The sequence below is a fragment of the Drosophila yakuba genome, chromosome 3L, assembly GCF_016746365.2.
Source record: "Drosophila yakuba strain Tai18E2 chromosome 3L, Prin_Dyak_Tai18E2_2.1, whole genome shotgun sequence".
Classification (NCBI taxonomy): domain Eukaryota; kingdom Metazoa; phylum Arthropoda; class Insecta; order Diptera; family Drosophilidae; genus Drosophila; species Drosophila yakuba.
In genome coordinates this window covers 10,940,237-10,964,681 of record NC_052529.2, presented here as the reverse complement: position 1 = coordinate 10,964,681, position 24,445 = coordinate 10,940,237, and the positions used below count along the sequence as shown (strand labels likewise).

The following is a 24,445-nucleotide window of genomic DNA, read 5'->3' as shown; positions in this document are numbered from 1 at the left end:
AGATGTCTTACTCTTAATTTGATAGTCATTGCATATTCAAAAAGCATCCGAATTGCCTCATTTAAACACAAAATGCAAATTAAATATTTCCGAGAAGCAACTGAGTTGCATTTAACAAAGTTTATAAAAGTATAAGTTTTAATGGTTATAAATCTGCAAAGATCCTTAACAAGTTGTTTGCTATTTCAGGTAATAACAGCTCTATTAAAGCTATGTTTCTTCTAGTTATTTACTATGTGTTTAGTTATTTGGTTACGTAGTTCTCCTCATCCGACTTTCCAAAGTAATCATCGGATTTGTAGATCTCCACAGGTTGATACTCCTCCTGGATGAGATTGGATCGTGGCAGGGAACTAAATGTGCTGGGATCGCTGACACCTAGCTTGGCCTTCAGCGGTTTCAGGAGGAGTCCCTTGAGGCTGTAGTCCGTGACATGCAGCTCCTCCTCGGCTATATCCACCGATCTTTCGACTTCCGTCAAATTGGCACTAACTACACCCACAAACTGCTCCATACTGTCGATCCTCGTCTTTAGCTGCTCGAAACTGTCTCCGAATCCCAGGATGGCGCATACGTTGTTGGCCATCATGCCATTGGACTCGGCACGCACCTAAAAGGCAATAAACTATTAGTGATCTCACTAAATTTAATGAAAACAACTAACCGAAGCCAGCAGAGTCTCAAACTCATCTAATCTGGCCAGCATATCCTCTATATTCGTGCACAGCGGATTTATCTCCTTATCCAAGTCGGCGCTCTGCAGTATCTTGGCATAGTCCTGCGATACATTCTCAACATTCGATTGCATTTCCCGGGTATTGATTTAATTAACTTAATATTTGTAAATAAACGCAACAATTGTTTTCTCTTTTGATCAGTGTGTCCATACTTAAGGCGGTTAAAACTCCTATCAGTAACAGTGTGACCCCATCGGATTTCCAAAAAGAGTTGCCATTTTTGTACCGCTGCTGCTGCGGTCTCACTGTTTTCTATTGATTTTGGAAATTGTTGGTTTGGAGCATTTGCTTGGATTTGCAGCACGATGAGTGGCTACCGAGGCATGGGCGGTGGGGGATTCCCCTACCGCAAGCCAGCGAGTTCCGGCAACAACATGAACGCCGTACCGCCTCCCCCGATGCTGAATGCCCGGGGTTATACGGGTTCCCGTGGAGGATTAGGAGGAGCAAGCCGTGGTGGAGTTACTGGAAGCACAACATCGACGTCCAAACACGGCTACTCCACTCTGGACTCCATCAGCCAGTACACCAATGCCAGCAATCTGGTTGGCAAACGGAAGGTGCACACGGACGATGACTATTTCGATGATGACGATGAGCCACGGGAAAAGGAGATTGAACAAGCCTATATACCGGCACCTGGATCACCGGGAGCACCGCCTACTTCGGCTAAAAAGGAGGAGGAGTCCGATTCGGATGAGGATCCCCTCGAGCAGTTCATGGCGGGCATCAACCAGCAGGTGGAGAAGGAGAAGCGGCAACAGGCACCCAAGCCTCCCACTCAGGCGATAAGAGGTGACATCGATGATGAGGACGACGAGGAGAGCTACTATCGCTACATGAAGGAGAATCCCAATGCTGGGCTACGCGACGAGGGATCCGATCAAGAAATCGAGTACGATGAGGATGGCAATCCTATAGCACCGCCGAAGAAAAAGGACATTGACCCGCTGCCGACCATCTACCATTCCGAAATCGAGTACGAACCCTTCGAGAAGAACTTCTACACACAGCATGACGACATAGCCGCATTGGATGAGGAGCAAGTTCGGGAACTGAGGCGCACACTGGGCGTAAAGGTAACTGGTCCATCGCCACCCAAGCCAGTCACGTCCTTCGGCCATTTCGGCTTCGATGAACAGCTCATTAAGGCCGTGAGGAAAGCGGAGTACACACAGCCCACACCCATCCAGGCGCAAGCTGTGCCCACCGCCCTGTCCGGCAGAGATATCATCGGAATAGCCAAAACTGGATCCGGTAAAACAGCAGCTTTTATCTGGCCCATGCTTATGCATGTGATGGATCAAAAACAGCTGAAACCAGGCGACGGACCTATAGGTCTTATTCTAGCACCCACTCGCGAGCTCTCCCTGCAAATCTACAACGAGGCCAAGAAGTTTGGCAAGGTCTACAACCTGAACGTGGTCTGCTGCTACGGTGGAGGTTCCAAATGGGAGCAAAGTAAAGCTCTGGAACAGGGAGCGGAGATTATTGTGGCCACGCCAGGACGAATGATAGATATGGTCAAGATGAAGGCCACCAATCTGAGGAGGGTGACCTTCCTGGTGCTTGACGAGGCCGACCGTATGTTCCACATGGGCTTTGAACCCCAGGTTCGCTCCATCTGCAACCACGTGCGACCAGATCGCCAGTGCCTGATGTTCTCGGCCACCTTTAAGAAGCGGATCGAACGTCTGGCCAGGGATGTGCTTACCGATCCCGTGAGAATAGTACAGGGTGATCTGAACGAGGCCAACCAGGACATCACCCAGTCTGTGTACGTCTTCCCCAATCCCCTGCAGAAATGGAATTGGCTGCTGGTTCACCTGGTTAAGTTCCTGTCTGAAGGAAGTGTCCTGATCTTCGTGACAAAAAAAGTCGATGCCGAAACGGTGTCCAACAATCTTTTAATCAAGGAATACAATTGTCTTTTACTTCACGGCGATATGGATCAAGCGGACAGGAACAAGGTCATCACTCAGTTTAAGAGGAAAGAGTGTGATATACTGGTGGCCACCGACGTGGCAGCCAGAGGATTGGATATACCCCACATCAAAAATGTGGTAAACTACGACACCGCCAGGGACATTGAAACGCACACGCACAGGATCGGAAGAACGGGCAGAGCCGGCGAAAAGGGTAATGCATTCACTCTAGTCACCGATAAAGACAAGGAGTTCGCTGGACATCTGGTGCGGAACCTGGAGGGAGCCGATCAGCAGGTGCCCGACGATCTAATGGAGCTGGCCATGAAGAGTTCCTGGTTCCGCAGTTCACGTTTCAAGCAGGGCAAAAGCAAGAGACCGGCAAATACCCACACAGGATTGGGTTATCGGGAGAGGGGGCATGGCGGTGGTTTTGGATCTGGTGGTGGCTCGGAGTCCAGTGCCAGTGGTTCTGTCCAAAGCCCAACCGAAGGACCCTCTAGTAAATCCTCTTCCAGCGCAGGACCAGCCACAGATCGCTATGCAGCGATGAGGGAGGCATTCCGATCCCAGTACAACAACCAGTTCCGTGCGTCCAGCGATCGGACTTGGGAAAAAACTCTGCCGGACTCGGGAGTTTTCGCTGCGCCAATGGCACCGCCATCATCTGGCCAGGGTGCTTCCTCCTCAGCGTCCAATAGCAGCAGCAACCAGGACGCCAAAAGGGCCAAGAAGAGCCGCTGGAATTGAACGGGGAGCCCAGTAAAGTTATGCTGCTGTTTGGTTTATTTCTCTTCATATTATTTAATGTGTATTTGCTTTTGTTCCATCGTTTAAAATTACAGCTTATGAACTAAATTTAAACATATTATATATAATCAGATATATACCATGTTCATTCATAAAGATTACGTTAGTTAAATATTCGTATGTACAACTCTCTTCCTTCGCAGCCAGTTCCAGCGAACGATCCCACAGATCCAAATAAAAATCTTCATTAATTGTAATCATGGTTATGTGTATTTTATTTTGAATAAAATCACATTTGCGCATCCCAACTGCCTATCGATATTGTTATCGTTAATCATTAATCGTGTCATTTTCATTATCATTATCATTTCATTAAGCGAGAGAAGAAATCGAACTGGAATATCGAAATCTTGAAGCTAAATTGTTCGTTAATCATTATGAAATATTGTTTTACAATGAAACCACTACGAATTTTGTTTCTTTTTCGCTTTTGGATATACGTGTTTATATAATAATTTAATTACGTGTGTTTTTTTTTGATAACATTGAGAAGAGATTTGAGATTCATTTAACTACCACATCGAGGCGATTTCGCGTAAATTTTCGAGTTCTTCGATTTCTTCGATATTTTTCTTTCGTTTTGTTAAGCGCTGAACGGGGAATTAGCCGAGGCAAAGCTTAAAAATTTCGCTATATTTGAATATCATATCAGATACGTACATGAATATATATATTTTCCGTTATATATAGTTCGCGTATATACTCTATTCAAAGACTCGTCGGTGTGTGGGTGTTATACATATATATTTGTATATAAAAATTGGTCCATGTTAACCACATCGTACGAAACGTATAGACGAACTCAAATCGGAACTCAAGAGAAAATCCAAAAAAATGGTTGGGAATTGTGTGTGGAAATAAAACGCAAACAAAATTATAACACTGTAATGTTAGTTTTGCAAATACTTTTTGTTTTCTTCATTTATTATTATCATTATTTAAATGTATTAATTAGCTTTTGTGTGTTTTTTTGGGGGAGGGGTTGTGTTTTTTGTTGTTGCCGCATATATAACATACATATCCAATATATACAATATATTTTAGATCTAGCATTAAATTTGATTTACACTTTTAATAGTTTGTTTCTCTCATCCACTAATTATGCATTTTTGCTTTGTCACTTAATTGTACACATTTACTTTCTGTTCGTTATAGTTAATATTTTCTTAATATTTCCTCCGCTGGTCTGTTAAATTTCGTTTATCATTTACCAAGCTAAATCATTTACGTTTAATATGTAGATAGGCTTTAAAAAATAATTAAAATTATGCAACAATTAAAATGTAAATGTTTTCATTTTATAAATGTAATAAAATTGTTGGGATTTCACTTGTATGTATTTTGTGTTTCTCGTTTCTCTTTTCTTGATTTTCGTTTTTGTTTTTCTTTGCTCATATTTTGTTGTTGCTGATTTAGTACTTTTTTTTTTTTTAATACTTTGTAAATGAACAAGAAACATTTTGCAACAAAAGTCTGGGATAAGGCGAACAAAAAATGTAATCTTCAAATAAACGAACAAAGGACTTTCTGCTGCATTTTAAATTCGTAAATTTCATTGAAGGAATTTTCATGCTCTCAACTGATTGAAATATTTTTAAATTTTTTATATGGTATAATGACTGTTTGTTATTCTTTTACGCTTTAGTGTGTGCATTTTTTTTTGTAATTTTTATGGGTTTTTCTCAGTTAGCTTTAAATTAAATGCCAATTAATTTAATTAATTAATTTTTAAATCACATTTCATTGTTTTTCAACACGGGCAAATTCAAATTTCCGTTTCGATTTCTCATCCAGTGTGTTGTTTGTAATAGTTTATCCATTTGTTTTTTTTTTTTTGTTTGTTTTTTGTGTGTATGTTTACTTGTTGCTGCTGTTGGTTTGTGTGAGGAAACGAAAATGTTGGTTGAAGTACGCGACTGGCGTCTAGTGCACATTTCATTAAAATTAATAATACTATATACAATTTATGGTATTTCTGCCACTTCAATTCTCCAACTCTCTCCCAGCTACCCAGCTACCCTTTCTCCTGTTCGGGTCTACTCGAATAACGTGGCCAGCAAGTCGTCGCTGGCGTTGTTGTTGCTGCTGCCACTCGAGGGCGGCGTGTTAAGATCGGGCTGGGGATCGAGATAGGACAGGATCTCCATGGGGTCCACATCCTGCAGCAGCTATACACGATAACAAAAATATATAAATTAGTATTTTTCCTATTACTCAGAGATTAATGTGTGCTGTACTCACATTCAGATCGTGGGCTGTATCGTTTATGGCCGCTGCCGCCGCATCGAAGCTCTGCAGCTCGGCACTCAGATCGCTTTCGCTGAACTTCAGCTGGGTTTGACTGCTCATCAGGGAGTTGAGGAGCTGCTCCTGCTGCTGCTGCTGGCTGTCTGCTGCACCAGCTCCACCCATGCCGCCGCCACCGCCGCCTCCCATTCGACTGGGCGTGCCCGGCGTCTGTGGCGAGTTGTGGCCCGTGCTGCTGTTGTTGTTGCCGCTGCCGTTGCTGCCACTTCCGCTTCCGTTGGCGTTGGGCGTACCGCCGCTGATCGGTTCGTTGTGGGAGCTGCTTACGCTGGGCGGTCCGCCGGGCGTCATCGGATGACTGGCCGCTCCAGGGGTGTGCGGGGTGTGGGGCATCTGAAAGTGAGGTGGGAAGAGCATTGGAATGAGTACAAGTGTTTCAACTACTAAACTGGATAATAAATAGATAACTAATGATGCTTGGTATATATTTATAATATTTTATATTGTTTAGACTCCTACCTGATCGCTGAGTGACTTCTCCATGGCATTCAGCTGGTCGAGGGAGTTGACACCACCATCGCCACCCGGCAATCCGCCGCTTCCATCGCTGTGGTTGCCACTGAAGCCGTCGTAGCTGCTGCGATTGCCACTAAAAAGGGTAAATAATAAGTTAATACACTGACTAACAAGCAAGGTATATTATTTAATACTCACTGGTTGGTGTTGCCGCCATTGCCCATCATGTTGCCGCTGGCAATGGAGTTCATGTCGTGCATGTTGTAGGGACTCATGGCCTGCGCACTGTCCCAAGTGGGCAGTTGGGTGGATCCCGGCGACATGACCTTGGCGATGTCGTCGCACAGTTCCTGTTTGATGACCGGCAGGGTGGGGTTGACGCTTCCGTTGCCGGAATTGCCGGATCCGCTGACGCCACTGGGATTGCTAGGAACATTCGAGGGTGGCGGTGCATTGGGCATGCCGCCATTGTGCTGCAGCGCCCGCCAGTTGGCCGATGAATCGATGATCACCTCATCCACATCCGAGTTGCCCAGTGTGTTGAGTATGGCCCAGATGTACTGATCGATTTCCAGGGTATCGGTGATCGCCGACTTGCTGCACTCCGGGCAGCGCCACGATCCCCGCTCGCTGTTGATCATCAGATACGCCTCCAAATCGAAGCACTGCACGTGCTTGCACTCGTGTCCCCGGGCCGGAAGTCTTATCCGTGACTTGGTGATGGGGCACTTCAATGAGATCTTGGCGCACTGTTGCCCACCTCCCTGCTGCTGCTGCTGGGACGTGGCATCCGGTCCAGCACTCGCCTCCGGCTGGCTCAGATTGCGCTTGATCTTCTGCACACTGTGCTCCAGCGGCAGCAGATTGCGCTTGTGCAGCGTCTGCAGCACCTGGCGCACCGATGGTCGATGGACTAGCTGCAGCACAAACAGGTGAGACTGTAAAAGTGACAGATAAAGGGTTTAGTTAATACCAGTCATATACATATATATTAATAATTTTATTTCCTTGTTGCACAAATACTTACACAACAGCAGGAACTGGCGGTCAGCTGGAGCGTATTCCTGCCCGGCTGGCACACGGCCTTCAAGTAGAGCGGTCGCAGGGCGGTGCTGTTCTTCTCGGACCGCTCGATGTTCAGGGGCGTGGCATTCGCGGAGACGGTGACGGTGTGCGGCCAGTTGGTGTTCATCTGCCGGTCGTCCTGGTGGAAGCACTTCAGCTGCAGCTCCAAGTCGTTTCTGCAAATGAAAGCCACATCATCAATAAACTGTCAATTGGATATATGAGATGGTGAGTGAGTCCTACCTGCACATCAGCGTGTTGTAGACATTCTGCTTCAGATGGAACACGTGGTTGCTGACCGACAGGTTGTGCAGCAGGCGGAAAGGAGCCAGGATGATGCCGTCGCGCACCGGGAATGTCAGTCTCATTTCTTCGCCTAGAAAACAAGTAGCAAGTATGTGAGCAAACATTCAAAGCGAGGTGCACCTGAGGAGAACTCACTGTTGTCCATGGGTGGCTTGATGTCCGGATTGGGGCTGACATAGGGCACACTGCAGGCGGGCGTCAGCGGTGGCGTGGGATTGCCAGGAACTGGACTGTGCTGATAGTTTTGCTGGAAACTGAGCATCACAAAAATACGTTATTAAGTGATTAACTTAATGTAAAGATCAGAGAACTCACCCTTGATTCTGGTAGGGATTGCCGGTGGTGGCCACGGCGCCCGGACCAGCCGGGCACATGCCACCTGCCTGCTGCATTCCAGCACTTTGGCCACTGCCCGGATAGAACTGACCCTGATGGGCAGCGGCTCCTCCTCCGACGCCACCATAGCCCACGCCGGGCATTCCGCCGCCGCCGGATCCTTGGGGCATGAAGCGCTGCTGGCTCATGCACCCTGGACCGGGACCCATTCCTCCAGCGGTCATGCCACCGGGACCCATGGGTCCCATTACTGGTCCACCGTTGGGACCCATGCCATTGGCCGCCGACATACGGCCGTAGCCTCCATTGCCGGCGCCCATGGGTCCACTGCGTCCGTAACCATTGCCAGCTCCGCCCGCCTGCATGGGCAGTGGCACTCCACCGCCGGATCCGGGATGCATCTGCTGGTTGCCGTACATCTGCGCCTGCTGCTGCTGCTGCATGGGATTGCCCGGGTACATACCGCCCGCTCCTCCCACTCCGGCCGCAGCCGCCCTCTTCTGGGCCATGTGCATCTGGGGGTGTGGATAGGGGGCCATTCGTCGCTGTTGTTGCTGCTGCTGCTGGGTGAGACTGGGTGGCGCCTGCTGGGGATATCCACCATTGGCCATGCCCTGCATCTTGGCCATCGGATTCATGCCGCCCATTTGCTGCTGCGCCGCCTGCTGCTGGAGAGGATTCATGCCGCCGCCCATGCCGCCGCTGCCACCGACTCCCGGGCCCATGGACATATTCTGCATCTGATTCATGGGCGTCATCTGAAACAAGAAGGGAAGGCCAATGATAAGCGGATATTCCAGACGTTTCACATGGGATTTCTTGGAAACTATTGTACTCGAGCAATTAGTCGTGCCACTCTACTCTTATCTCTTAAAAAACACACAGTACACAGTAAAAATAAGTGGGGTTTCCAGCTCAAATAAGGCGTCAAACGTTTTCCCATTAAAAGCATCCAAAAGCGGGGTAACTGCGGCAAATAAAGCCACAGAGCTTGAGCGGATTAATGTCGCTCTTATAGTCTGAAATTTGTCATTTGCAAAGCTGCGGACTTCTGTTTTGGGTGCGATTCGAATGATTCGTTAATGGCTAAACGTTTTTAAAGCTAAATCAGTTGACTGCCGCAAATGAATTGTCAACAGCTGGTCATCTAAAAGTGGCGGCAGTGAAGTCATCCGTCCATGCCCGCAATACCCTCTAATACACATCCCTATTGCTACTCACTTGATGATGCCTCTGGGGTCCCATGCTGCCTCCACCGCCGTAGCCCATGCCCATGCCCTGGGCTCCATTGTAGCCACCCTGGCCGGAACCACCGTTCATGTACTGGCCATTCATGTTGCCCATCATGCCGCTGTTGGGTCCAGGGTGCATGCCGCCACCCATCTGAAAGATGCAATATAAATGGGTTAGGTAAGTGACTCGAAATGGTAGGGTATCTGGAACACTTGGTACATTTGGCTATGTACTTCAATCTACTCTTCCTAAGTAGTAATCCTCACCTGACTGTAACCACCCATGGCATCCATGCTGCCCATGTGCTGCTGCTGCTGCTGCTGCTGCTGCTGTTGGTGGTGATGTGGCTGTTGCTGCTGGTGCTGCTGGCTGGCAGCAACCATGCCCGTGTATCCTTGACTGCTCGAGCTGCTCAGTCCGCTCAGCGAGGAGGATGCCGAGCTGTTGGCGCCTCCCAGCGACGTGAACTCCGAGTTGGGACCGAAGGTGTTGTTCAGGCTGCGCAGGCTGTCGCCGCCGACCAGGTCATTGCCCAGCATAAAGTTACCACCGCCGCCTCCCGATCGCTGGAGTTGCTGCTGCTGCTGCTGTTGTTGCTGCTGTTGCTGTTGTTGCTGGTAGGCTAGGAAGTTGTCGCGCTGATGCTGCTGCTGTTGCTGGTACTGTTGCTGCTGCTGCTGCTGGTTGTAGTACTGTTGCTGGTGCTGCTGTTGCAAGTGCTGCTGCTGGTCCACGCCGACTGTTGTGGCACCTGGCGGTGAGATTTGGCCCCCGGTGGCTGGCGCCCTTGAGGAGCCCGCCTGCTGGTTCATTTCATCATTTTTCCTGCAAAGTTCGTAGTAGATATAAAGCCATGAGTTAGTTGGAATCCACAGTGTGACAATATAGTAGGTTCTTTCCATATCATAAAAGGAATACGCTCTTTGAGACATATTGCCACTTAAGTTCACGAATTGAGCAGAAAAGTTCAAGAACAATCGACCACTTGACAATTTTGAATGTTCCTAGGTTACAAATTAGCTGGCGAAACTAGATCCCATGCCTGCTCCATGTGATTCTTACTTTTCGTATTACTGCACATTGCTGTGTTTTATATATTTTGTACTCTCTAAATTCCTAACCTACAGTTTATATTCCAAAATGTATGTTCTGTTCTTATCGTTTTTTTTGTTTTGTTTTTAATACTTTGGGTTTTTAACTTCGTAAAGTTATTTAGATCTTGGGTATTAGTCTTGGGTTTAACCAACCCGCGACATTCTTATCTCGCGATTTGGTTAGTCACATCTGAAGAACTGAGAATCGCGGCTGATTCTCCGACTCCCTGCTGCTGGAATCATTATTCGACCTCCGTGGATGATGTCAGCCTAAGGCAGCTTATGTTCGTGATTTTACCCCAGTATCCGCAGCACCCATCCAACCAACCATCCATCCATCCATCCATCCATCCGCCCGCTTCTAGCGCCCCAAACACCCCAGACACCCCTAATAGCCCCCAGTTTCAACCACCTAGCCATATCTCCATCATCGTCATCGTCATTGTCAACGTCATTCATTGTACTGTGTGCTGCTGCTGTGTGTTGCTGTGTGTTGCTGTGTGGCAATTGCATTTGCAATTGCATTTTCCATCTTCTCGACTGCTTATAATTCCCATTGCACTTGTTTCCCCTCGATTTGCTGTGACATTTAAGCCCGAAAATGTCAAATGGGCTCAGGGTTTAGGTTTAGGTTTATGTTTGAGTATTGAGTATTGGTATGAGTATGGGTTTTGTTTTGCTTTGCCCTCGACATCGCTGCCTGGAATTGTTCCACCCATCCATTGAAATTGTTTTCGCATTCGCTTTGATGGCGCGACTTTTAAGGTAAAAATAATTAAGCATATTTGCCAGCCGGACAATAACAATATGAAGCATATGAACGCAGTGCGAATGCGAAGCAGAAAACACATATAAAAGTGGAAAACTCGATAGCCGAAGATGGCAATACACTACATAGCATTGACAAAATACGAATTCAGATAAGTACGAAAGAAAAATATATTTTATTTATGCTTTATCAAGTGCTACGTAGGAATGCAGCGACATTTTGTGTATTCATAATATTTCACGGGGCGTATGAGTAATTTTTGAAATTTTAGGTTTCAAGGCAAGAGTTGTATTATTTACGCTACCTTTTTTTGATTTTAATATATATTTGAAAATATACAATTTTTTTTAATATAATAATTGTATTAAACAGGTCGTATACTTAATATTCCAGTTCCAATGTATCATTTAACTATAAAATCTTGTGCTCTAGTTTAGCTTCAAGTTCTAATTTGTTATTTATGGAAAAAAACTTTTTTTCGAAGGGTAAAATCCTAAGCGAAACAACAAAAAAAAGTCGCACATTAAAAATATAAAGTAACACGCTCACAATAATTGCGCATCTACAAAAGCAGCAAAACGCAAACACACACACTACACACACAACAACACAAAGGCAAATAAAGTTGGAAACAAATAAAAATAAATAAACAAAAAAAAAACAACAAAATACGTAACAAAACGTAACACAAAAGGCAACAACAATTGCAGCAGCGAGCGAAATGCAAATAAATGCCACACTAAGCGATTGGCTGATAATCGCATGACGAAAAGCCCGAGCCGGCAAAGTCTACTAAGATCGCTGGAGAATTGCGGGAGGGGGTGCGGGAAGAATTGGCCGGGCGGTAGAATCGTGGGAGGGGGGCGGTGGGGGAAGAACTGAACTGGTGGAACTGAACCTGTGATTGCCGCGAGACTGTGACGATAAATTAGCATCGAGCACCTAGCAATTTCCAAGTGCAAAAACAGAGCGGAGAGGTAAACAGAGCAAAGCGGGTCATTAGGTCGAGTGTGCGAGGGAGAAAGGCAAACACGGCGAGAAAGAGATCGCACAGTACAGTCTGACTTAGTTGAGGCATTACAGTGCTCACTCGGGTGAAAAGAAACGGTCAAACAGGGCTACACTTGACCACTTTTGTGTGTGAATGGAACATTATTTATGATCAACTATAAATAGATTTTTATTAATAAATATTTTTGAATGATTTTAGTATTATTAACCATTTCCTCCCGCAAAGTATGCTATGCAAAGTTTGCTAAGCAGTAGTTAACAAATAAAAACAAATAACAGAAGAAACCATGTCAATCACACTTTCTTATCAGCACGATGCACTTAGAAACCGAGTGACCTTCATTGAGAGAACTAAAACACAGTTCTGAACAAGAGAGAACGCTATAGTCGAGTTCCCCGACTATCTGATACCCGTTACTCAGCTAGTGTAAGTGCGAAGGACAGTTTTTGGCGGTTTGTGGGCGTTAGAGTGGGCGTGGCCAAAAGTTTTTTGGCAAATAGATAGAAATTTACAAGACTAATACAAAAATGAAAAAATATCAAAACAATTTTCAAAAGTGTGGGCGTGGCAGCTTTGGACGGTTTGTGGGCGTTAGAGTGGGCGTGGCAACCTGAATCGACAAACTTGCGCTGCGTCTATGTCCCTGGAGTCTGTATACTTAATCTCAACTTTCTAGCTTTTGTAGTTCCTGAGATCTCGACGTTCATACGGACGGACAGACGGACGGACAGACGGACGGACAGACGGACATGGCCAGATCGACTCGGCTACTGATCCTGATCAAGAATATATATACTTTATATGGTCGGAAACGCTTCCTTCTGCCTGTTACATACTTTTCAACGAATCTAGTATACCCTTTTACTCTACGAGTAACGGGTATAAAAATAGTAAAAAGCTCAGATGCGAGATAAATAAACGAAAGACAGCGCTCGAAACTGTATTCAAATGGAAAAGATATTGTGGAGCGCAGAATTCGAATGGGCAAACAACTAAGTTGCGCACTAGCGATCATATAATCGTCTCATTATGTGACTTGCACTGGAAAAAACTGAGTTACAGCAAACAGGCAGCTGGGTTTTGGTAGGGAGAGGTGTGCGGAATGCGGGATCTCTGGTGCTTTGTTTCAGTATTTTCAGTTTGCGAGTGGCGTTCTCGTTGTTGCTGCCTTTTGTACTTTGATTAGATATAAATTTCTTCATTGATTAGATAAAAACAAAGCAAAACAGGTAACTCGCAGGCGTGTGAGATAGAAAGGCTGTTTAGAAGCACTAAAACTCAGTTCAGAGGCCATCGGAAACACGTGCTCGAAGATATAGCTTCATATCGAAATCAGTGCACGATCTCTGGCCCCATCCCCCCTCCCCCCTTCACCCCTTTACCCCTTTACCCCCTTACCAACCGATTCCGACGACTTTAGTTTGCTTGTGTAATTGTAAATTGTGCGCACTTTGATTTGCTGTGGTAATAAAAATTATTTCTCATTTGGCACACGAAATGATTTCCGTATGTCAACGGGCAGGGGCGTCGCTAAAGGTTTTTGCCCGGGGGCTTATGTTTTTTCATATCCAATTTATTTCGACTATATTTTCACAATTTATAGACATTGTTTCTGCCGCTATGAATTATGGCCCAGACGGCAATGCGACATTCAGGATGCCCAGAACATCCTTTTTCGGGGGGGAAACACGTCTGGTAAACTTTATTACGCTGCCGCGGCACAACAATCCTTCAACCAAAAAAAAAAAAAATAATACTTTTTCTCCTGATTTTCCTGTTCTATTTTTATTGTTCTTGTTGTTTGCGTGTTTTCTTGTTTTTTTTTGTGTTCGATTTGCCTTTGCGTTTTTTGTTATATTCCGTTTCCATGTTTTTTATTTCACAGACGGCAGTTGGCGTCATGTAACAAAACAAGTAATATATACCACCACATGTACGAGTATGTGTTCGCTTTAGAGGCCATGAAAAATTGTGAGACACGTGCGTGGAGCCAATGACAGAACGATATGTTGGGAATAAGTTTTCTCACCGCAGTGGGAGGTTTCAATCAAATGTGATATCAGAACTGAGACAGGCATACAAAATATTAAAATTTTTCATTAGAAAGTGATATATTGCCAGCAAGTTACTGTCCAGAAAGCAGTTCAAATAGATGATCAATAAATTCACATAATTTAATTTGAGCTTTGTGATGAATGTTTTCTGATACCATTTGTGGTAAAAAAGCATTTTTGAAATTGCTCCTGCACTCCCTGCCAAACCAATAGCACATCAACAATGTTGGACTTGCTCTCTTCGCCGTTTCAGGACCTTTTCGGGCTCATCAGTCACTCAAACTCCACTATGTTCGCCTTATTGTTTCGCTGCAGTTTCAGTCGACCCATCTCACACCTCACACCCCACACCTCCCACCGCTGAAATGCGTTTGACAGTTGTTTTTCAAGGGTGTTTGCAACTCAGCCATCGCACCACCGAAACCACCCGCTGCTGGCTGCACTTTTCGCATATGAAATACACACACACACACAAAAACCAAAAACATTGAAAAAATACAACAAAGAATACTTTTTTCGACATTTTCTGCCACTCCGTCCAGTGCAATTTTGAGTTGGCAGTTGTCGTCTGTCTGTTTTTTGCCCCTGACTCGGTTGTGAATTCATTTTTTTCCATATTGGCCTGTCAAGGGAGGTTGTGTATGGGTTTTTCGTACTGCCTCCTCCTTTTTTTTTGTGATTTGAGTACCCAAGGATGGGAATAATTTTTTGTACGCAGCTTAGTTTCGGGACTTTGTATGCCATTCGCATTTGGGCGGCGCCTGTTGGTATGCAGCACTTTTTGTCGCCTCAAGCTCAGTGGGAAAATTTTTGGCCTCATCTCAACTCATCCCATTTAAATTGAATTTCCCGCCGAGTTTTCCTAGCCCTCTTCGATCGCTTTCATAATTCATCTGGCTGGCATAAATTGCAATCAGAATGGAAATAAAAATAAATCAGCATAATAGACTCGACCCCAGAAAACAAAGCAAGAAATAAAAAGAAAGCAACCACCAACCAGGAGCAGCCAACAACCCTCCGCTCGAGTGGTTTTTCAAGCTGGTGGTTTGGGGGGTGGAGTGGTGAACATAATAAAAATCGAACTGTAAACAGGGAAAAAAAATAGAGAAGCCGAAGAAAAAGCTGCGGCAAAAAAGCGAAGAGAAATCGCGCAATTTTTGATTAAAAACCCAATGCAAATAATACAGATGGTCAGCAGGCGGATGGATTGTGGTGGTGATTCCAATGGAATGGGCGCATGGGGGTTGGCAGTTGGGCAGATTTTTGAATATGTGCAAAAACATATTCAGCACTCAGCCCCTTCAATCGCCGACAAAATGTTTGCCTCCCACTTTACGCTCGGTTTGCATTCTGCGGATTTGCAAATTCATTTTTATAAATGTTTTGCCGCTTGCGGTGGACAATAGGGAAAAGCGGGCGGATCTCTGTCCAACATGTGGCATGAGTAATATTTGAAATATTTCTACCCCCTCCTGTGTGTGCTGCTGTGTGTGCATGTTTTCAGCACCTGTAACTGGCTTTTATTTATTGGCAGCGCCGGACTGTTAGCTGCTGCTGCCCTTTTTGAAATTGCGTATACGCAGTGTGCGCTGGGCCCTAAAATATTCGTTTTAGTTTTCAGGCGTGTGTGTCTATCGCTGTTTGTAATACAACTTTGTGTTGGCTAATTTGCATTTTCTAGGATTAGAGTTCAGGGTACAGTGGTCACTGTTGCAGCAATGATTTACGGAACACTAAAACCACAAAGTGTACGTGTTTTGTGCAATGAGTGGAAGATTTTGTATTCTACAAATAATTGGAAAACTAATTCAGTCCCAACTAACGTTATGCTTATAGAAATTAATACTTTTTATGACCTAGCCGTAATAGATAAGTTTAAAAGGTAAAACGATGTTTGAAAGATAACGAGTTAGTTATATATTCAAATCGAGTTATCAGTTCATTGGAACGCATCGTAATATTAGTAAACGTTATGAAATATTCATGGATGGATATTCACTTGGATTGGCTATTTACAGGTGTCTGTGCATTGTTAAATTCGGAAATTGCATTTCACTGATGGCTCCGCATTGTGTTTGTATTTGTAGTCGTCGTCTGCTGTTTTGTCCTTGTGGTGTTGTAACCAAAATCGTTTTGATGGCTGATGGTGTCGCCATTGAAGTCTGCTCGTGTTGGCGATAAAAAAAACTGGAAAAAGAAACCAAAACAAAAAGCGCTGTGCTTGGTGTAACACACGCGCTAATCAGGTCGCTAATGGACGAACTACCAGAAAGCCCCCCGCACCACCGACCACCCACAATACCCCTGTGACTATCAATCAGCGATGTGGTTTTTGCACACCTTACCCAGCCACTTTTTCGGTTTGGGGATCCGATGTTTTGGGTTCGATTTGCTGACGGGTCTGGTTTTGCTTTGCTTTGCTTATCTTATCTATCGCGTTTTGCTCTAACTAAATTTATGCCAGTCAACGGAGGCAGAAACAACATTGGAGAGGCCTTTTGAACGGAGGATGGCGGGGATTTAGTACTCAGTGCGATCTATTCCATTGTCATCGGCATTGGCTTCGTTGCGTTTTTGGCATTTATCTAATCGCCAATTAAGTAAGCAAAAAACCTAACAAAAATCGTAAACATTCGGACAGACATAAACATTAAAAATAAATCGAAGGCTGCGACTGTCAACGCTCGCGACAACAACAAAAACGAAAATCCACAAAAATAAATGTACGAAAAAAAGAAGCTGCAATAATTTCGTTCAAGTATTTTTGCACACTCACACATTGAGGAACATGCATAAATCACATTAAAAATAAAACAAAACAAAATAAGACAAAAATTGCAACAGCCCGCAAAACTTGAAGCGACTCAAAACCCAACGCATAAATCGCCAACGAAGACGTCGACAGCGACGCAGGCGTCGTACTTGAAAACCAGTTTCGAACAAAAATGTCTACTGAAGTACAGCTAAATAGCAGCCGCAAAAACAAAAAACCAAAATAAACCGATCGAAATGTGTACAAGAAAATGTTTGGCACAAAGTACTTGCCATCGGTAAAGGTTAACACAGAAAAGATACGGCAAATATGGGACAGGAAGCGCTTCGATTGATAAGCAAAATCGAACTTAGCTGATATGTTGAGAAGCGCGTAGAGAGGCGCAGCCGACAGGTGGCGCCACCTGATCTCAGTGTGAAAGATTTTTCTTTTAGATATTCAAGAAATTTGGTGCGCGTTCAAGAGTGTCTAATAATATTTGCAGTGATAACAGCGTTTTGCGCATCTAAATGTAATAAATACTGCTTTAAGAGATATTAACTTGATTAGCAAGGGAAGTTTGATTTTTTGTTAGTTAATGATTAGATTGGCTTTTGCTTTGATTTGGTTATCAAAATGATCTAATGCACTTGCTATTTTCGTAACAGCTTGTTCTAGAAAATCAACGATTGTGTACTAATCAGCTAGTTTTGCCAACATATGGTTTAAATATTCATACGTACTTATCATTTGCACTCACTTGCTTCCTGAGTCTAATCAATTTTTCCCCTCCCTTCCTCTTTCCCAACCGCATTTCCATCGCGTTCCATTCACAAAAACCCAGCGACCATTTTTGCGGAGAATGCCAAATGCCGCGAGACTGGCGTACTATATGAAGGCACTACTACCTGGTCGTAAACCGCGATAAGCAATTATCGATAACTGAAATATTTCTGCATACCTAAACGCGATTTAATGTCGGTCAAAATAAGAGCAAAAATGAAAAAGAAAAGAGCAGATGGTTGCGTACAGGTAGAGCCATTCAGAGAATGAAACTTTCCATTGTTCCGAAAAACATAATGAGAACGTGGGGAGTTTCGGTTTTGTTTCGGTTTGGTTTGGTTCGGTTTCTCGATATAGATATAGTACGATCTGCGGGTATAATTAGCTTGCCAGCCCCCCACCGCCGTGTGATAAGAGTTGGTTACCTCTGATTTGGAGCTCAGTACGTTCTGGGCCCATCGATTGCGATGGTAGTGTTATTTTTTTTTGTTGTTATTTCAGTTTTCGGTGGTTGACAGTTATCTGTGCGGTTGTTGTGGCTGCTAAGCATATATTTTACTATATCTATGCGAATGTGTTGGTTACGGTGCGGTCTAGTTTGATATCAGGTTCGTTCAGGGGCTTTTAATTGGGTCGTTAAATGTTTTCGTTCGGTATTCGTTGCGTTTTGGGAACTTTTATCATGTGACTAAACGAACTCTGAATTGTGCGGACTGAAGTGTGCGAGTATGCGCCGACTCTTCAAGGTGCCTCGAAGAGCCCGAGGCGAGTCAAGAGTCAACTGCTTAACCCATTAATGTCCAATCAAATTCAAATTGTGCGATTAGATATGCACCACAGATCTAGTTCTCTCTCTGTCTCCCGCTATCTCACTCTGGCTTTTTGGTGCCGTGTGTGACCTTCAATCTGGACTGATGAGGGGTTAAAGCGGCGCGATTTTAGGGGTGGCTTTGTCGGCTTACACATGTAACTATTGTTGCGCCCTCGAGTGTGGATTTCGTTACGGGGGTTGCTCAGTTTCCAGCCCCCTGTCTGATGGGTTTATTAATATCGGACGCTCCTCCACTCGCTAAATGTTCCGTGTATGTTGCTGTTTCTGTTTGTTTCTTTCTGGGTTTAATCACCGAGAATGCAGTGAGCTATCCCTCTTTGAAAACAGTGGCAGAGGGTTGTTGTTGCCTTCTGCGATTTGCAAATGGTTTTCCGCGTTTAGGTTTTGTTTTTCTGTCATTTACTCGTTTGTATCACATTTTTATTTCCCGTGTGAAAATCGCAAACAGTTGAGGGAAACAGGAAGTGGCCAGGAGCGAGGGATTCCCCTTCAGAATCGCTGGGCATACGACTGCATACATGCATACATAGGTAGCAATCTTTCTCAAGTCCTTTCGGTGGTTGCCTGATGGGCTGTGATTTGGTTGCCTCGGTGGTTGATTGATGATTGTCGCGGGCTTACGCAGTTTCTGTACGCACTGTTTTATGGGACGCCCAAGTGTGGGGCGGTAGTGGGTTGATGACATTAGAGGGTGTTTACGATAAGCTCAGGGCGTTAATTAACCATGGGATTGATCTGCCGAACCGGAATTTTAAACTGTTTTAACGTAAGTTCTTCGCAAATAAAACTAGAAGTGGAGGCTTGTGCTGACAACTCTTTTGATAAATTACCAGAGAACCGGGTAATTTCAACACACTTGTAAAGATTTATTGCTGGAATTTTACAAATGTAAAATGGGACCTTAAAGATTCATGAAAGGTTATATTTGCTGAATGGTTTGCTCTCTTATCTTCCAAGAAGGTCAATTCCCATCACATTCGCATATTCGGAAAAATCTACCAGCAATCGAGAAGTATGAATTCCAGATACTTCGAGACAAAACTGTTCACCGTTTTCTTGGGAACTCACCGGCGACCCGAAGCGAAGTGCAACTACCTGTTTCTTGGGTTAAGAGCTGCGACTATTGCAAATGGGTTAAGGTTTACCTGTGGTCGGCATTTTTCATTTTCTTACTTTAAGCCCCATACCCTTTGCGTTGCTCTCATCTTCTTTGCAGCGATGATGAATTACAAGCGAACCGAAAAATGTCTGCCGAGAGTTTTCCCATTGTCTGGGGAAAAAGAAGAAGAAGAGGGGGAGTTTGGCTGGGGAAAAATGCGTGGCATGTGAGAAAAATGGTAGGGAAAACTGGAGTGGGGCGAAGAGGTTGCCTCGCTTCGAGTGACCTTTTTCTTATATATTGTTTTTTCGGTTTCCCCCTTCATCTTGCCACAAAAGAAACTGAAACTGAAACAGAAACAGAAACAGAAGAGGCTACAAACACGAATACACACACACATAGACACACGGGAAATGGGCGAAAACATTGTCGAACTGAGAAATAAGTGACAGACTTGAGCGGTTGTTTTCGGTTGTTCGGTTGTTCGCTTCTTGGGTTGCTCGCTCGTTCGCAAACGAAGCGGATCGTTGGGAAAATTTCTTTCTCGGTATCGATATACCCACTTCCACTTCCACATCCACATTCACAATTTACTTCTCGAGAACGATTCAATGGAAAAGGAAAACTCCGGCCACGAATACCTACTCTGCGTAGAAAACAAAGCAACAGCAGTAGGTCGAAATGTTTTTGGACTCAAACCGAATGCTTTCTTGGCTTCACTTCAGATACTTTTCGAGTGTATCTGTATCTGTGTTTCGGTGTATCGGTATATCGCTGTATCTGTGTGTCTGCGTCTATTTGCGTCTGCCTGTGTGCGTGTCAATTATGGGTCAGCTGTGCGTGAGAGCGAGAGAGCATTAGGCGAGGGGGCGGCGTGAGGAGGCGGTCTAACTAACAGCTGATGTGGGAATTCGGTCAAAATGAATCCACCGGCTGGCACTTTAAAGTATCTCAATGGGTTTTCCCGGCAATGAGGGTGTCTTCGTATTTCGTAGCATTTAATTTGGGCGGTTTCATTAATTTACTAAAAATGCTGGTGCTTGGTACGTTTAAATAAATGGACTGAATTTATTAACTCTGGAAGATATATGTATACCCCATATTATTTTGTATATTGTTAAAATTGTTGGGAGAATAGTCACTTGATTTTAAAGATATGATTTTTTATGTATGTAATGAAAATTTGGCCAATGCTACTGAAAATGCATTTACAAATACCATTTTAATCAGTAATTTTTATGCTGCTTAATGAAGTCATAACAGTCAATTAAAAACACATCTTAAAATGTATGGCAATCAAATATTTCTGTAAGGCTGATTTACTGCCTAATTTGTCGAAAAGAAAATTAATTCAAAACTTTCCATATAATCAAATATATTTAATAAAATTGTCACCAAATGGCCCGAGAATAATTGTAACTTTTCTTGCTCAACACTTAAAGCTAATTAAACTACACAACTATTGCAATGGTTTATAAATATGCACATGATTCAAACAACAAACAAAGCATAAGTAAAAGACACAAAAAAAATTTACATAAAATATCTAAAAACAAAAGCACATTCCATTTGATTATTTTGATTGTTCGTAATTTGGATACAAGCACAACAATTAAAAGTTTCTAGTGGATAAGAAATAAAATTGTTGATGGCCATAAAGAATTTTTGTACTTTGTGTTTATAAATTGTTTTATTTTTAGCCTGGTCTGTGATTATTTTTAGCCAGTCGGATTTTATTGACTGTCAAGTTGAGAGGCACACGGACAATAAGTTGAAGTTTAAAAATTCTTTTGGCTCGTTTGCTGTGATTTTTTGTTATGTTTCTCTATTTTTTTTTTTCATTTTTGGTTTCTGTTTTGGTTTAAGTGGAATTTATTTTTAGATATTTTACCTAAGTTTTCTTTTTCTTTTGGGTTTTATGGCAACAGCGCGTGGTGTGTAAATTATTGTTGTTCGTAGTTGATGTTAAAGTTGTAGTTGCTGTTGTTGTTGCTGTTCTTTTTTTTTTGGCTGGGACAGGTGCACCACGTGAAGAAGAGGAAGAAGCGACAGCAGCAGCAGCTGTGGAACGCTATCTCTCTCCCCCGGCTTGTTGCTGTCTCTTTCGCCGCTGTTATCAGTTTATCAGTTCACTAGAAGGGGTTTTCTTCTGGTTTGCTGTTTGTTTGCTTGCTTGTTTGTTTGTTTGCTTTGGTTTGGGCACTTTTCACTGTTTGCTTTGCAGTTTGTTTATCAAATTTCAATTTTCAATTCTTTGAAAGGTTCTTCAAAACTTACTTTTTGGAATTGCGCTTCGTTGTTTGTTTGGAATACATGGGAATTTTGTCAACAATCAATTGCATGGCATCAACAAATACATGGGACAACAACACTTGTCTCTCTGTGTTGTTGCTGCTGTTGTTGTGGATTTATTAAAAATTGTTGCTGGCTGTTTTTTCGTTTGTTAATTTCTGTGCTTCGAAATGGTTCACTGCAGCATTTTCAAACACTCACTTTTTCTTACTTTTCACTTCTGTTCACTTTTTGCTCATTTGTTTTTCGTATCTTTTGTTTGTTTGTCACGCTTTCACATTTGTTTTGGGATGTTGCACAAGTTTGTTGTTTTCGTTTTTCTCTTCTCTTTATATATTTTCCATTTATTTATTTGTTTTTTTTTTGGTTGCCTAGCAAATTGTTGTAGTTTAAAAACGATTTAATTTTGTTGAAGAAAATTTCAGCGATTTTTTTGTGCTAGTTTTATGTGATAATACTGTTGTTTATAGTAATCCAAGTGGTTGTTGTGTGTGTGTTGCTGCTGCTAACAGGAACTATGTGGCACTTAATCCAAAAAATGTGCTGTGGTTTGTTTGCTTCGTTTGTTTAACTTTGCCACTTGAAATTGGTTGCTTGCTGCTGTTTGGTGTTTATTTTTTCGAAAATTATTTACGCGTTTTTTCGAAAATTTCTGATAACTGTTTCACTGAGCCGTGGCTTTGAGATTTTGGCCTGGCTTTTTGGCGAGCTGCGCTTTTCGATTCGATTCAACCGAACGACGACAACGTTCGACGGCAGCCAGAAAGGAACTGAATGAAGTTGGCAGTTGGCAGCTGAGCTGACGTCCGGCGACCGACTGAGCAGAGCGGTATGCCGATGCCGTGCAGCTGCGACTTCGGCTGCTCACCCACACGAGTGCAGCGGAGCGCACACAGATAAGCGCGCTCTCTCTCTCTCTCTCTCTCTCCGTCGGGTTGATTTATTTCAGGTTGGTATTTCGGATTTCGTAGTTCGTAGTTCGTATTTCGTATTCATTCGGTCTGTTAAGGGGCGACGACGCGCGAGCACTTAAGTAAAATAATAATTATGTATACGTATGTCAATTTGTTTGACTTCTTCGCCTCGCGGGCCCCTTGCTTTTGCTTTCCATGCGGAAAAAAGGCATATAGTAGTTTTTCTACTACACTTTCTGCTACCTTTTGCACGGCTCTCTCGCTCTCTGCAGAGCTCTGCTTTGGCAGCATGCCGTCTGAGAATCATACCTTTCTGCTTTCTGCTACCTTTTTGCGGGCAGCTGACATTTATTGGGTTTGTTTTGAAAGCGTTTAATGGCTGCATGCGTGTTTGCGTGCTTGCATATGTGTGTGTTTGTGTGAGCGTGTATGAGTGTTTGCGTTAAGTAGATTTTTCAGCACATTTGTCTTAATTGTTGTGATTTGTGGTTGATTTTTGAATGATTTACGGCGTGTGCAGCGCCATCGGGATTAATTGTTTTTTAAATGTCAGCAGGGCAAGAGACATATTTTATTTTTAGATTGCTTAAGCATGAATTAGTAAATATTTATTTATTTATTGATATATGCTATGGTTTTATGAACCAATAGGGCTTGGTTATAGTTCAAATTTCATTGATTGGTAAAATCATTAAATCGCCGTCTGATAAATTGGCAACCCTTTTGCCGAGCAGACCGCAAAATTGAAATACTTTAATTACCCGAATAAAAAACATTTAACAATTTAATCTGAGCATATCAATTGCCCACACACGCAAACACACACACACACACACCCACCCACTCTCCTCTCTCACGCTCTCTTTCTCTCTCTCTCTCTCTGGGCCAAAATCCACTCCCAATTTATCACTCAATTAGCACAGAAAAATGTAGTAGTGTATTTACTACGCTTCTGGGCTCGGGCCCTCGTGCCATCTCTTTCGCCTCGCATATACCCATCTCTTTCGCCGTCGACGTCGCTGCTTGGCACAGCGTGAGAAACTCTCGTCGGCTTTCTGGTATCGGGTGTTCATCTCAATGAAATTGTAGCATATTTGTTGCCATATCGAGATTAAATTTTCAAAACACAAACGAGCACAGCACGAGAGAGGCAGAAAGAGAGGGCGCTATGCGGCGCGAAAGTGACAGCATGAGCCGAAGTGAAAGAGAGAGAGTGAGTAAGAGAGGGGGAGAGAGAGAGAGAGAGCGAAGACAGTTCGTTTGTATGCGTGGCTTGTAAGCTTTTGTATAATGTTTGAGGTGGGCACACAATATTCGGGTGCGGAGTACGAAGGTGGTTCCAGTGGGTGGTTGGGTGGTTGGGTGGCTGGGTGGTTGGGTGGTTGGGTGGTTGGGTGGCTGGGTGTTTTGTGGGTGGTTCGTTGGGGTCGCGATTTATTGATGACGTCGACGCCGACGGCGACGGTGACGGCGACGACCACGACGACTGCGCTGCGACGACCGTGTTAATGTGTTTGTTGCTCTCTGGCATAAAATTATGTTTTATTTTATTTAACATGTTCTGCCTCGATTTTTGGCAGTCCTTGTCATAATTCCCATGAAACGCCCGTGGATTGAGCGAGAGGGCTAGCGAGGTCCTGTGCGAAAGGAAGTCCTTTTTTCTGGCTCG

The 24,445-nt window shown here is 43.9% G+C and overlaps 3 protein-coding genes across 5 annotated transcripts; 1 reads left to right on the top strand and 2 right to left on the bottom strand.

The window, feature by feature from the left end:
• Nucleotides 1–120: 120 nt before the first annotated feature.
• Nucleotides 121–902, bottom strand: LOC6533625 (biogenesis of lysosome-related organelles complex 1 subunit 4). The gene is made up of 2 exons (XM_002094296.4): nt 665–902; nt 121–610 (listed from the first exon to the last, which is right to left on the bottom strand). The coding sequence occupies exons 1-2, from the start codon at nt 806–808 to the stop codon at nt 245–247; spliced, it is 510 nt and encodes a 169-aa protein (XP_002094332.1). The 5' UTR covers nt 809–902; the 3' UTR covers nt 121–244.
• A 74-nt stretch (nt 903–976) lies between these two features.
• LOC6533624 (ATP-dependent RNA helicase DDX42) lies at nt 977–3,669 on the top strand. Its single transcript, XM_002094295.4, has one exon. It carries the CDS (start codon nt 1,043–1,045, stop codon nt 3,410–3,412), a length of 2,370 nt encoding a protein of 789 aa, XP_002094331.1. The 5' UTR covers nt 977–1,042; the 3' UTR covers nt 3,413–3,669.
• On the bottom strand, nt 3,442–22,680 carry LOC6533623 (zinc finger MIZ domain-containing protein 2). Of its 3 annotated transcripts, none has more exons than XM_002094294.4 (11): nt 21,848–22,680; nt 9,442–10,000; nt 9,164–9,325; nt 7,922–8,700; nt 7,742–7,860; nt 7,544–7,676; nt 7,263–7,476; nt 6,434–7,173; nt 6,239–6,368; nt 5,714–6,112; nt 3,442–5,640 (listed from the first exon to the last, which is right to left on the bottom strand). In XM_002094294.4, exons 1-11 carry the CDS (start codon nt 21,910–21,912, stop codon nt 5,509–5,511), a joined length of 3,432 nt encoding a protein of 1,143 aa, XP_002094330.1. In that variant the 5' UTR covers nt 21,913–22,680; the 3' UTR covers nt 3,442–5,508. The 3 variants fall into 3 exon arrangements, with proteins under 3 accessions (XP_002094330.1, XP_015050191.1, XP_015050192.1); XM_015194705.3 differs by having other exon boundaries at nt 21,462–22,679; XM_015194706.3 differs by lacking the exon at nt 21,848–22,680 and having other exon boundaries at nt 9,442–10,200.
• Between the last annotated feature and the right edge of the window lie 1,765 nt (nt 22,681–24,445).

Coding starts and splice junctions, on each gene's coding strand:
- LOC6533624 (XM_002094295.4), top strand. CDS start 1,043: ATGAGTGGCTACCGAGGCATGGGCGGTGGGGGATTCCCCTACCGCAAG.
- LOC6533623 (XM_015194706.3), bottom strand. CDS start 10,107: ATGTCTCAAAGAGCGTATTCCTTTTATGATATGGAAAGAACCTACTAT. Junction 9,326..9,441: donor CCATGGGTGGTTACAGTCAG/GTGAGGATTACT, acceptor TGCATCTTTCAG/ATGGGTGGCGGCATGCACCC. Junction 7,677..7,741: donor CAAGCCACCCATGGACAACA/GTGAGTTCTCCT, acceptor CTTGTTTTCTAG/GCGAAGAAATGAGACTGACA.
- LOC6533625 (XM_002094296.4), bottom strand. CDS start 808: ATGCAATCGAATGTTGAGAATGTATCGCAGGACTATGCCAAGATACTG. Junction 611..664: donor TTGAGACTCTGCTGGCTTCG/GTTAGTTGTTTT, acceptor ATTGCCTTTTAG/GTGCGTGCCGAGTCCAATGG.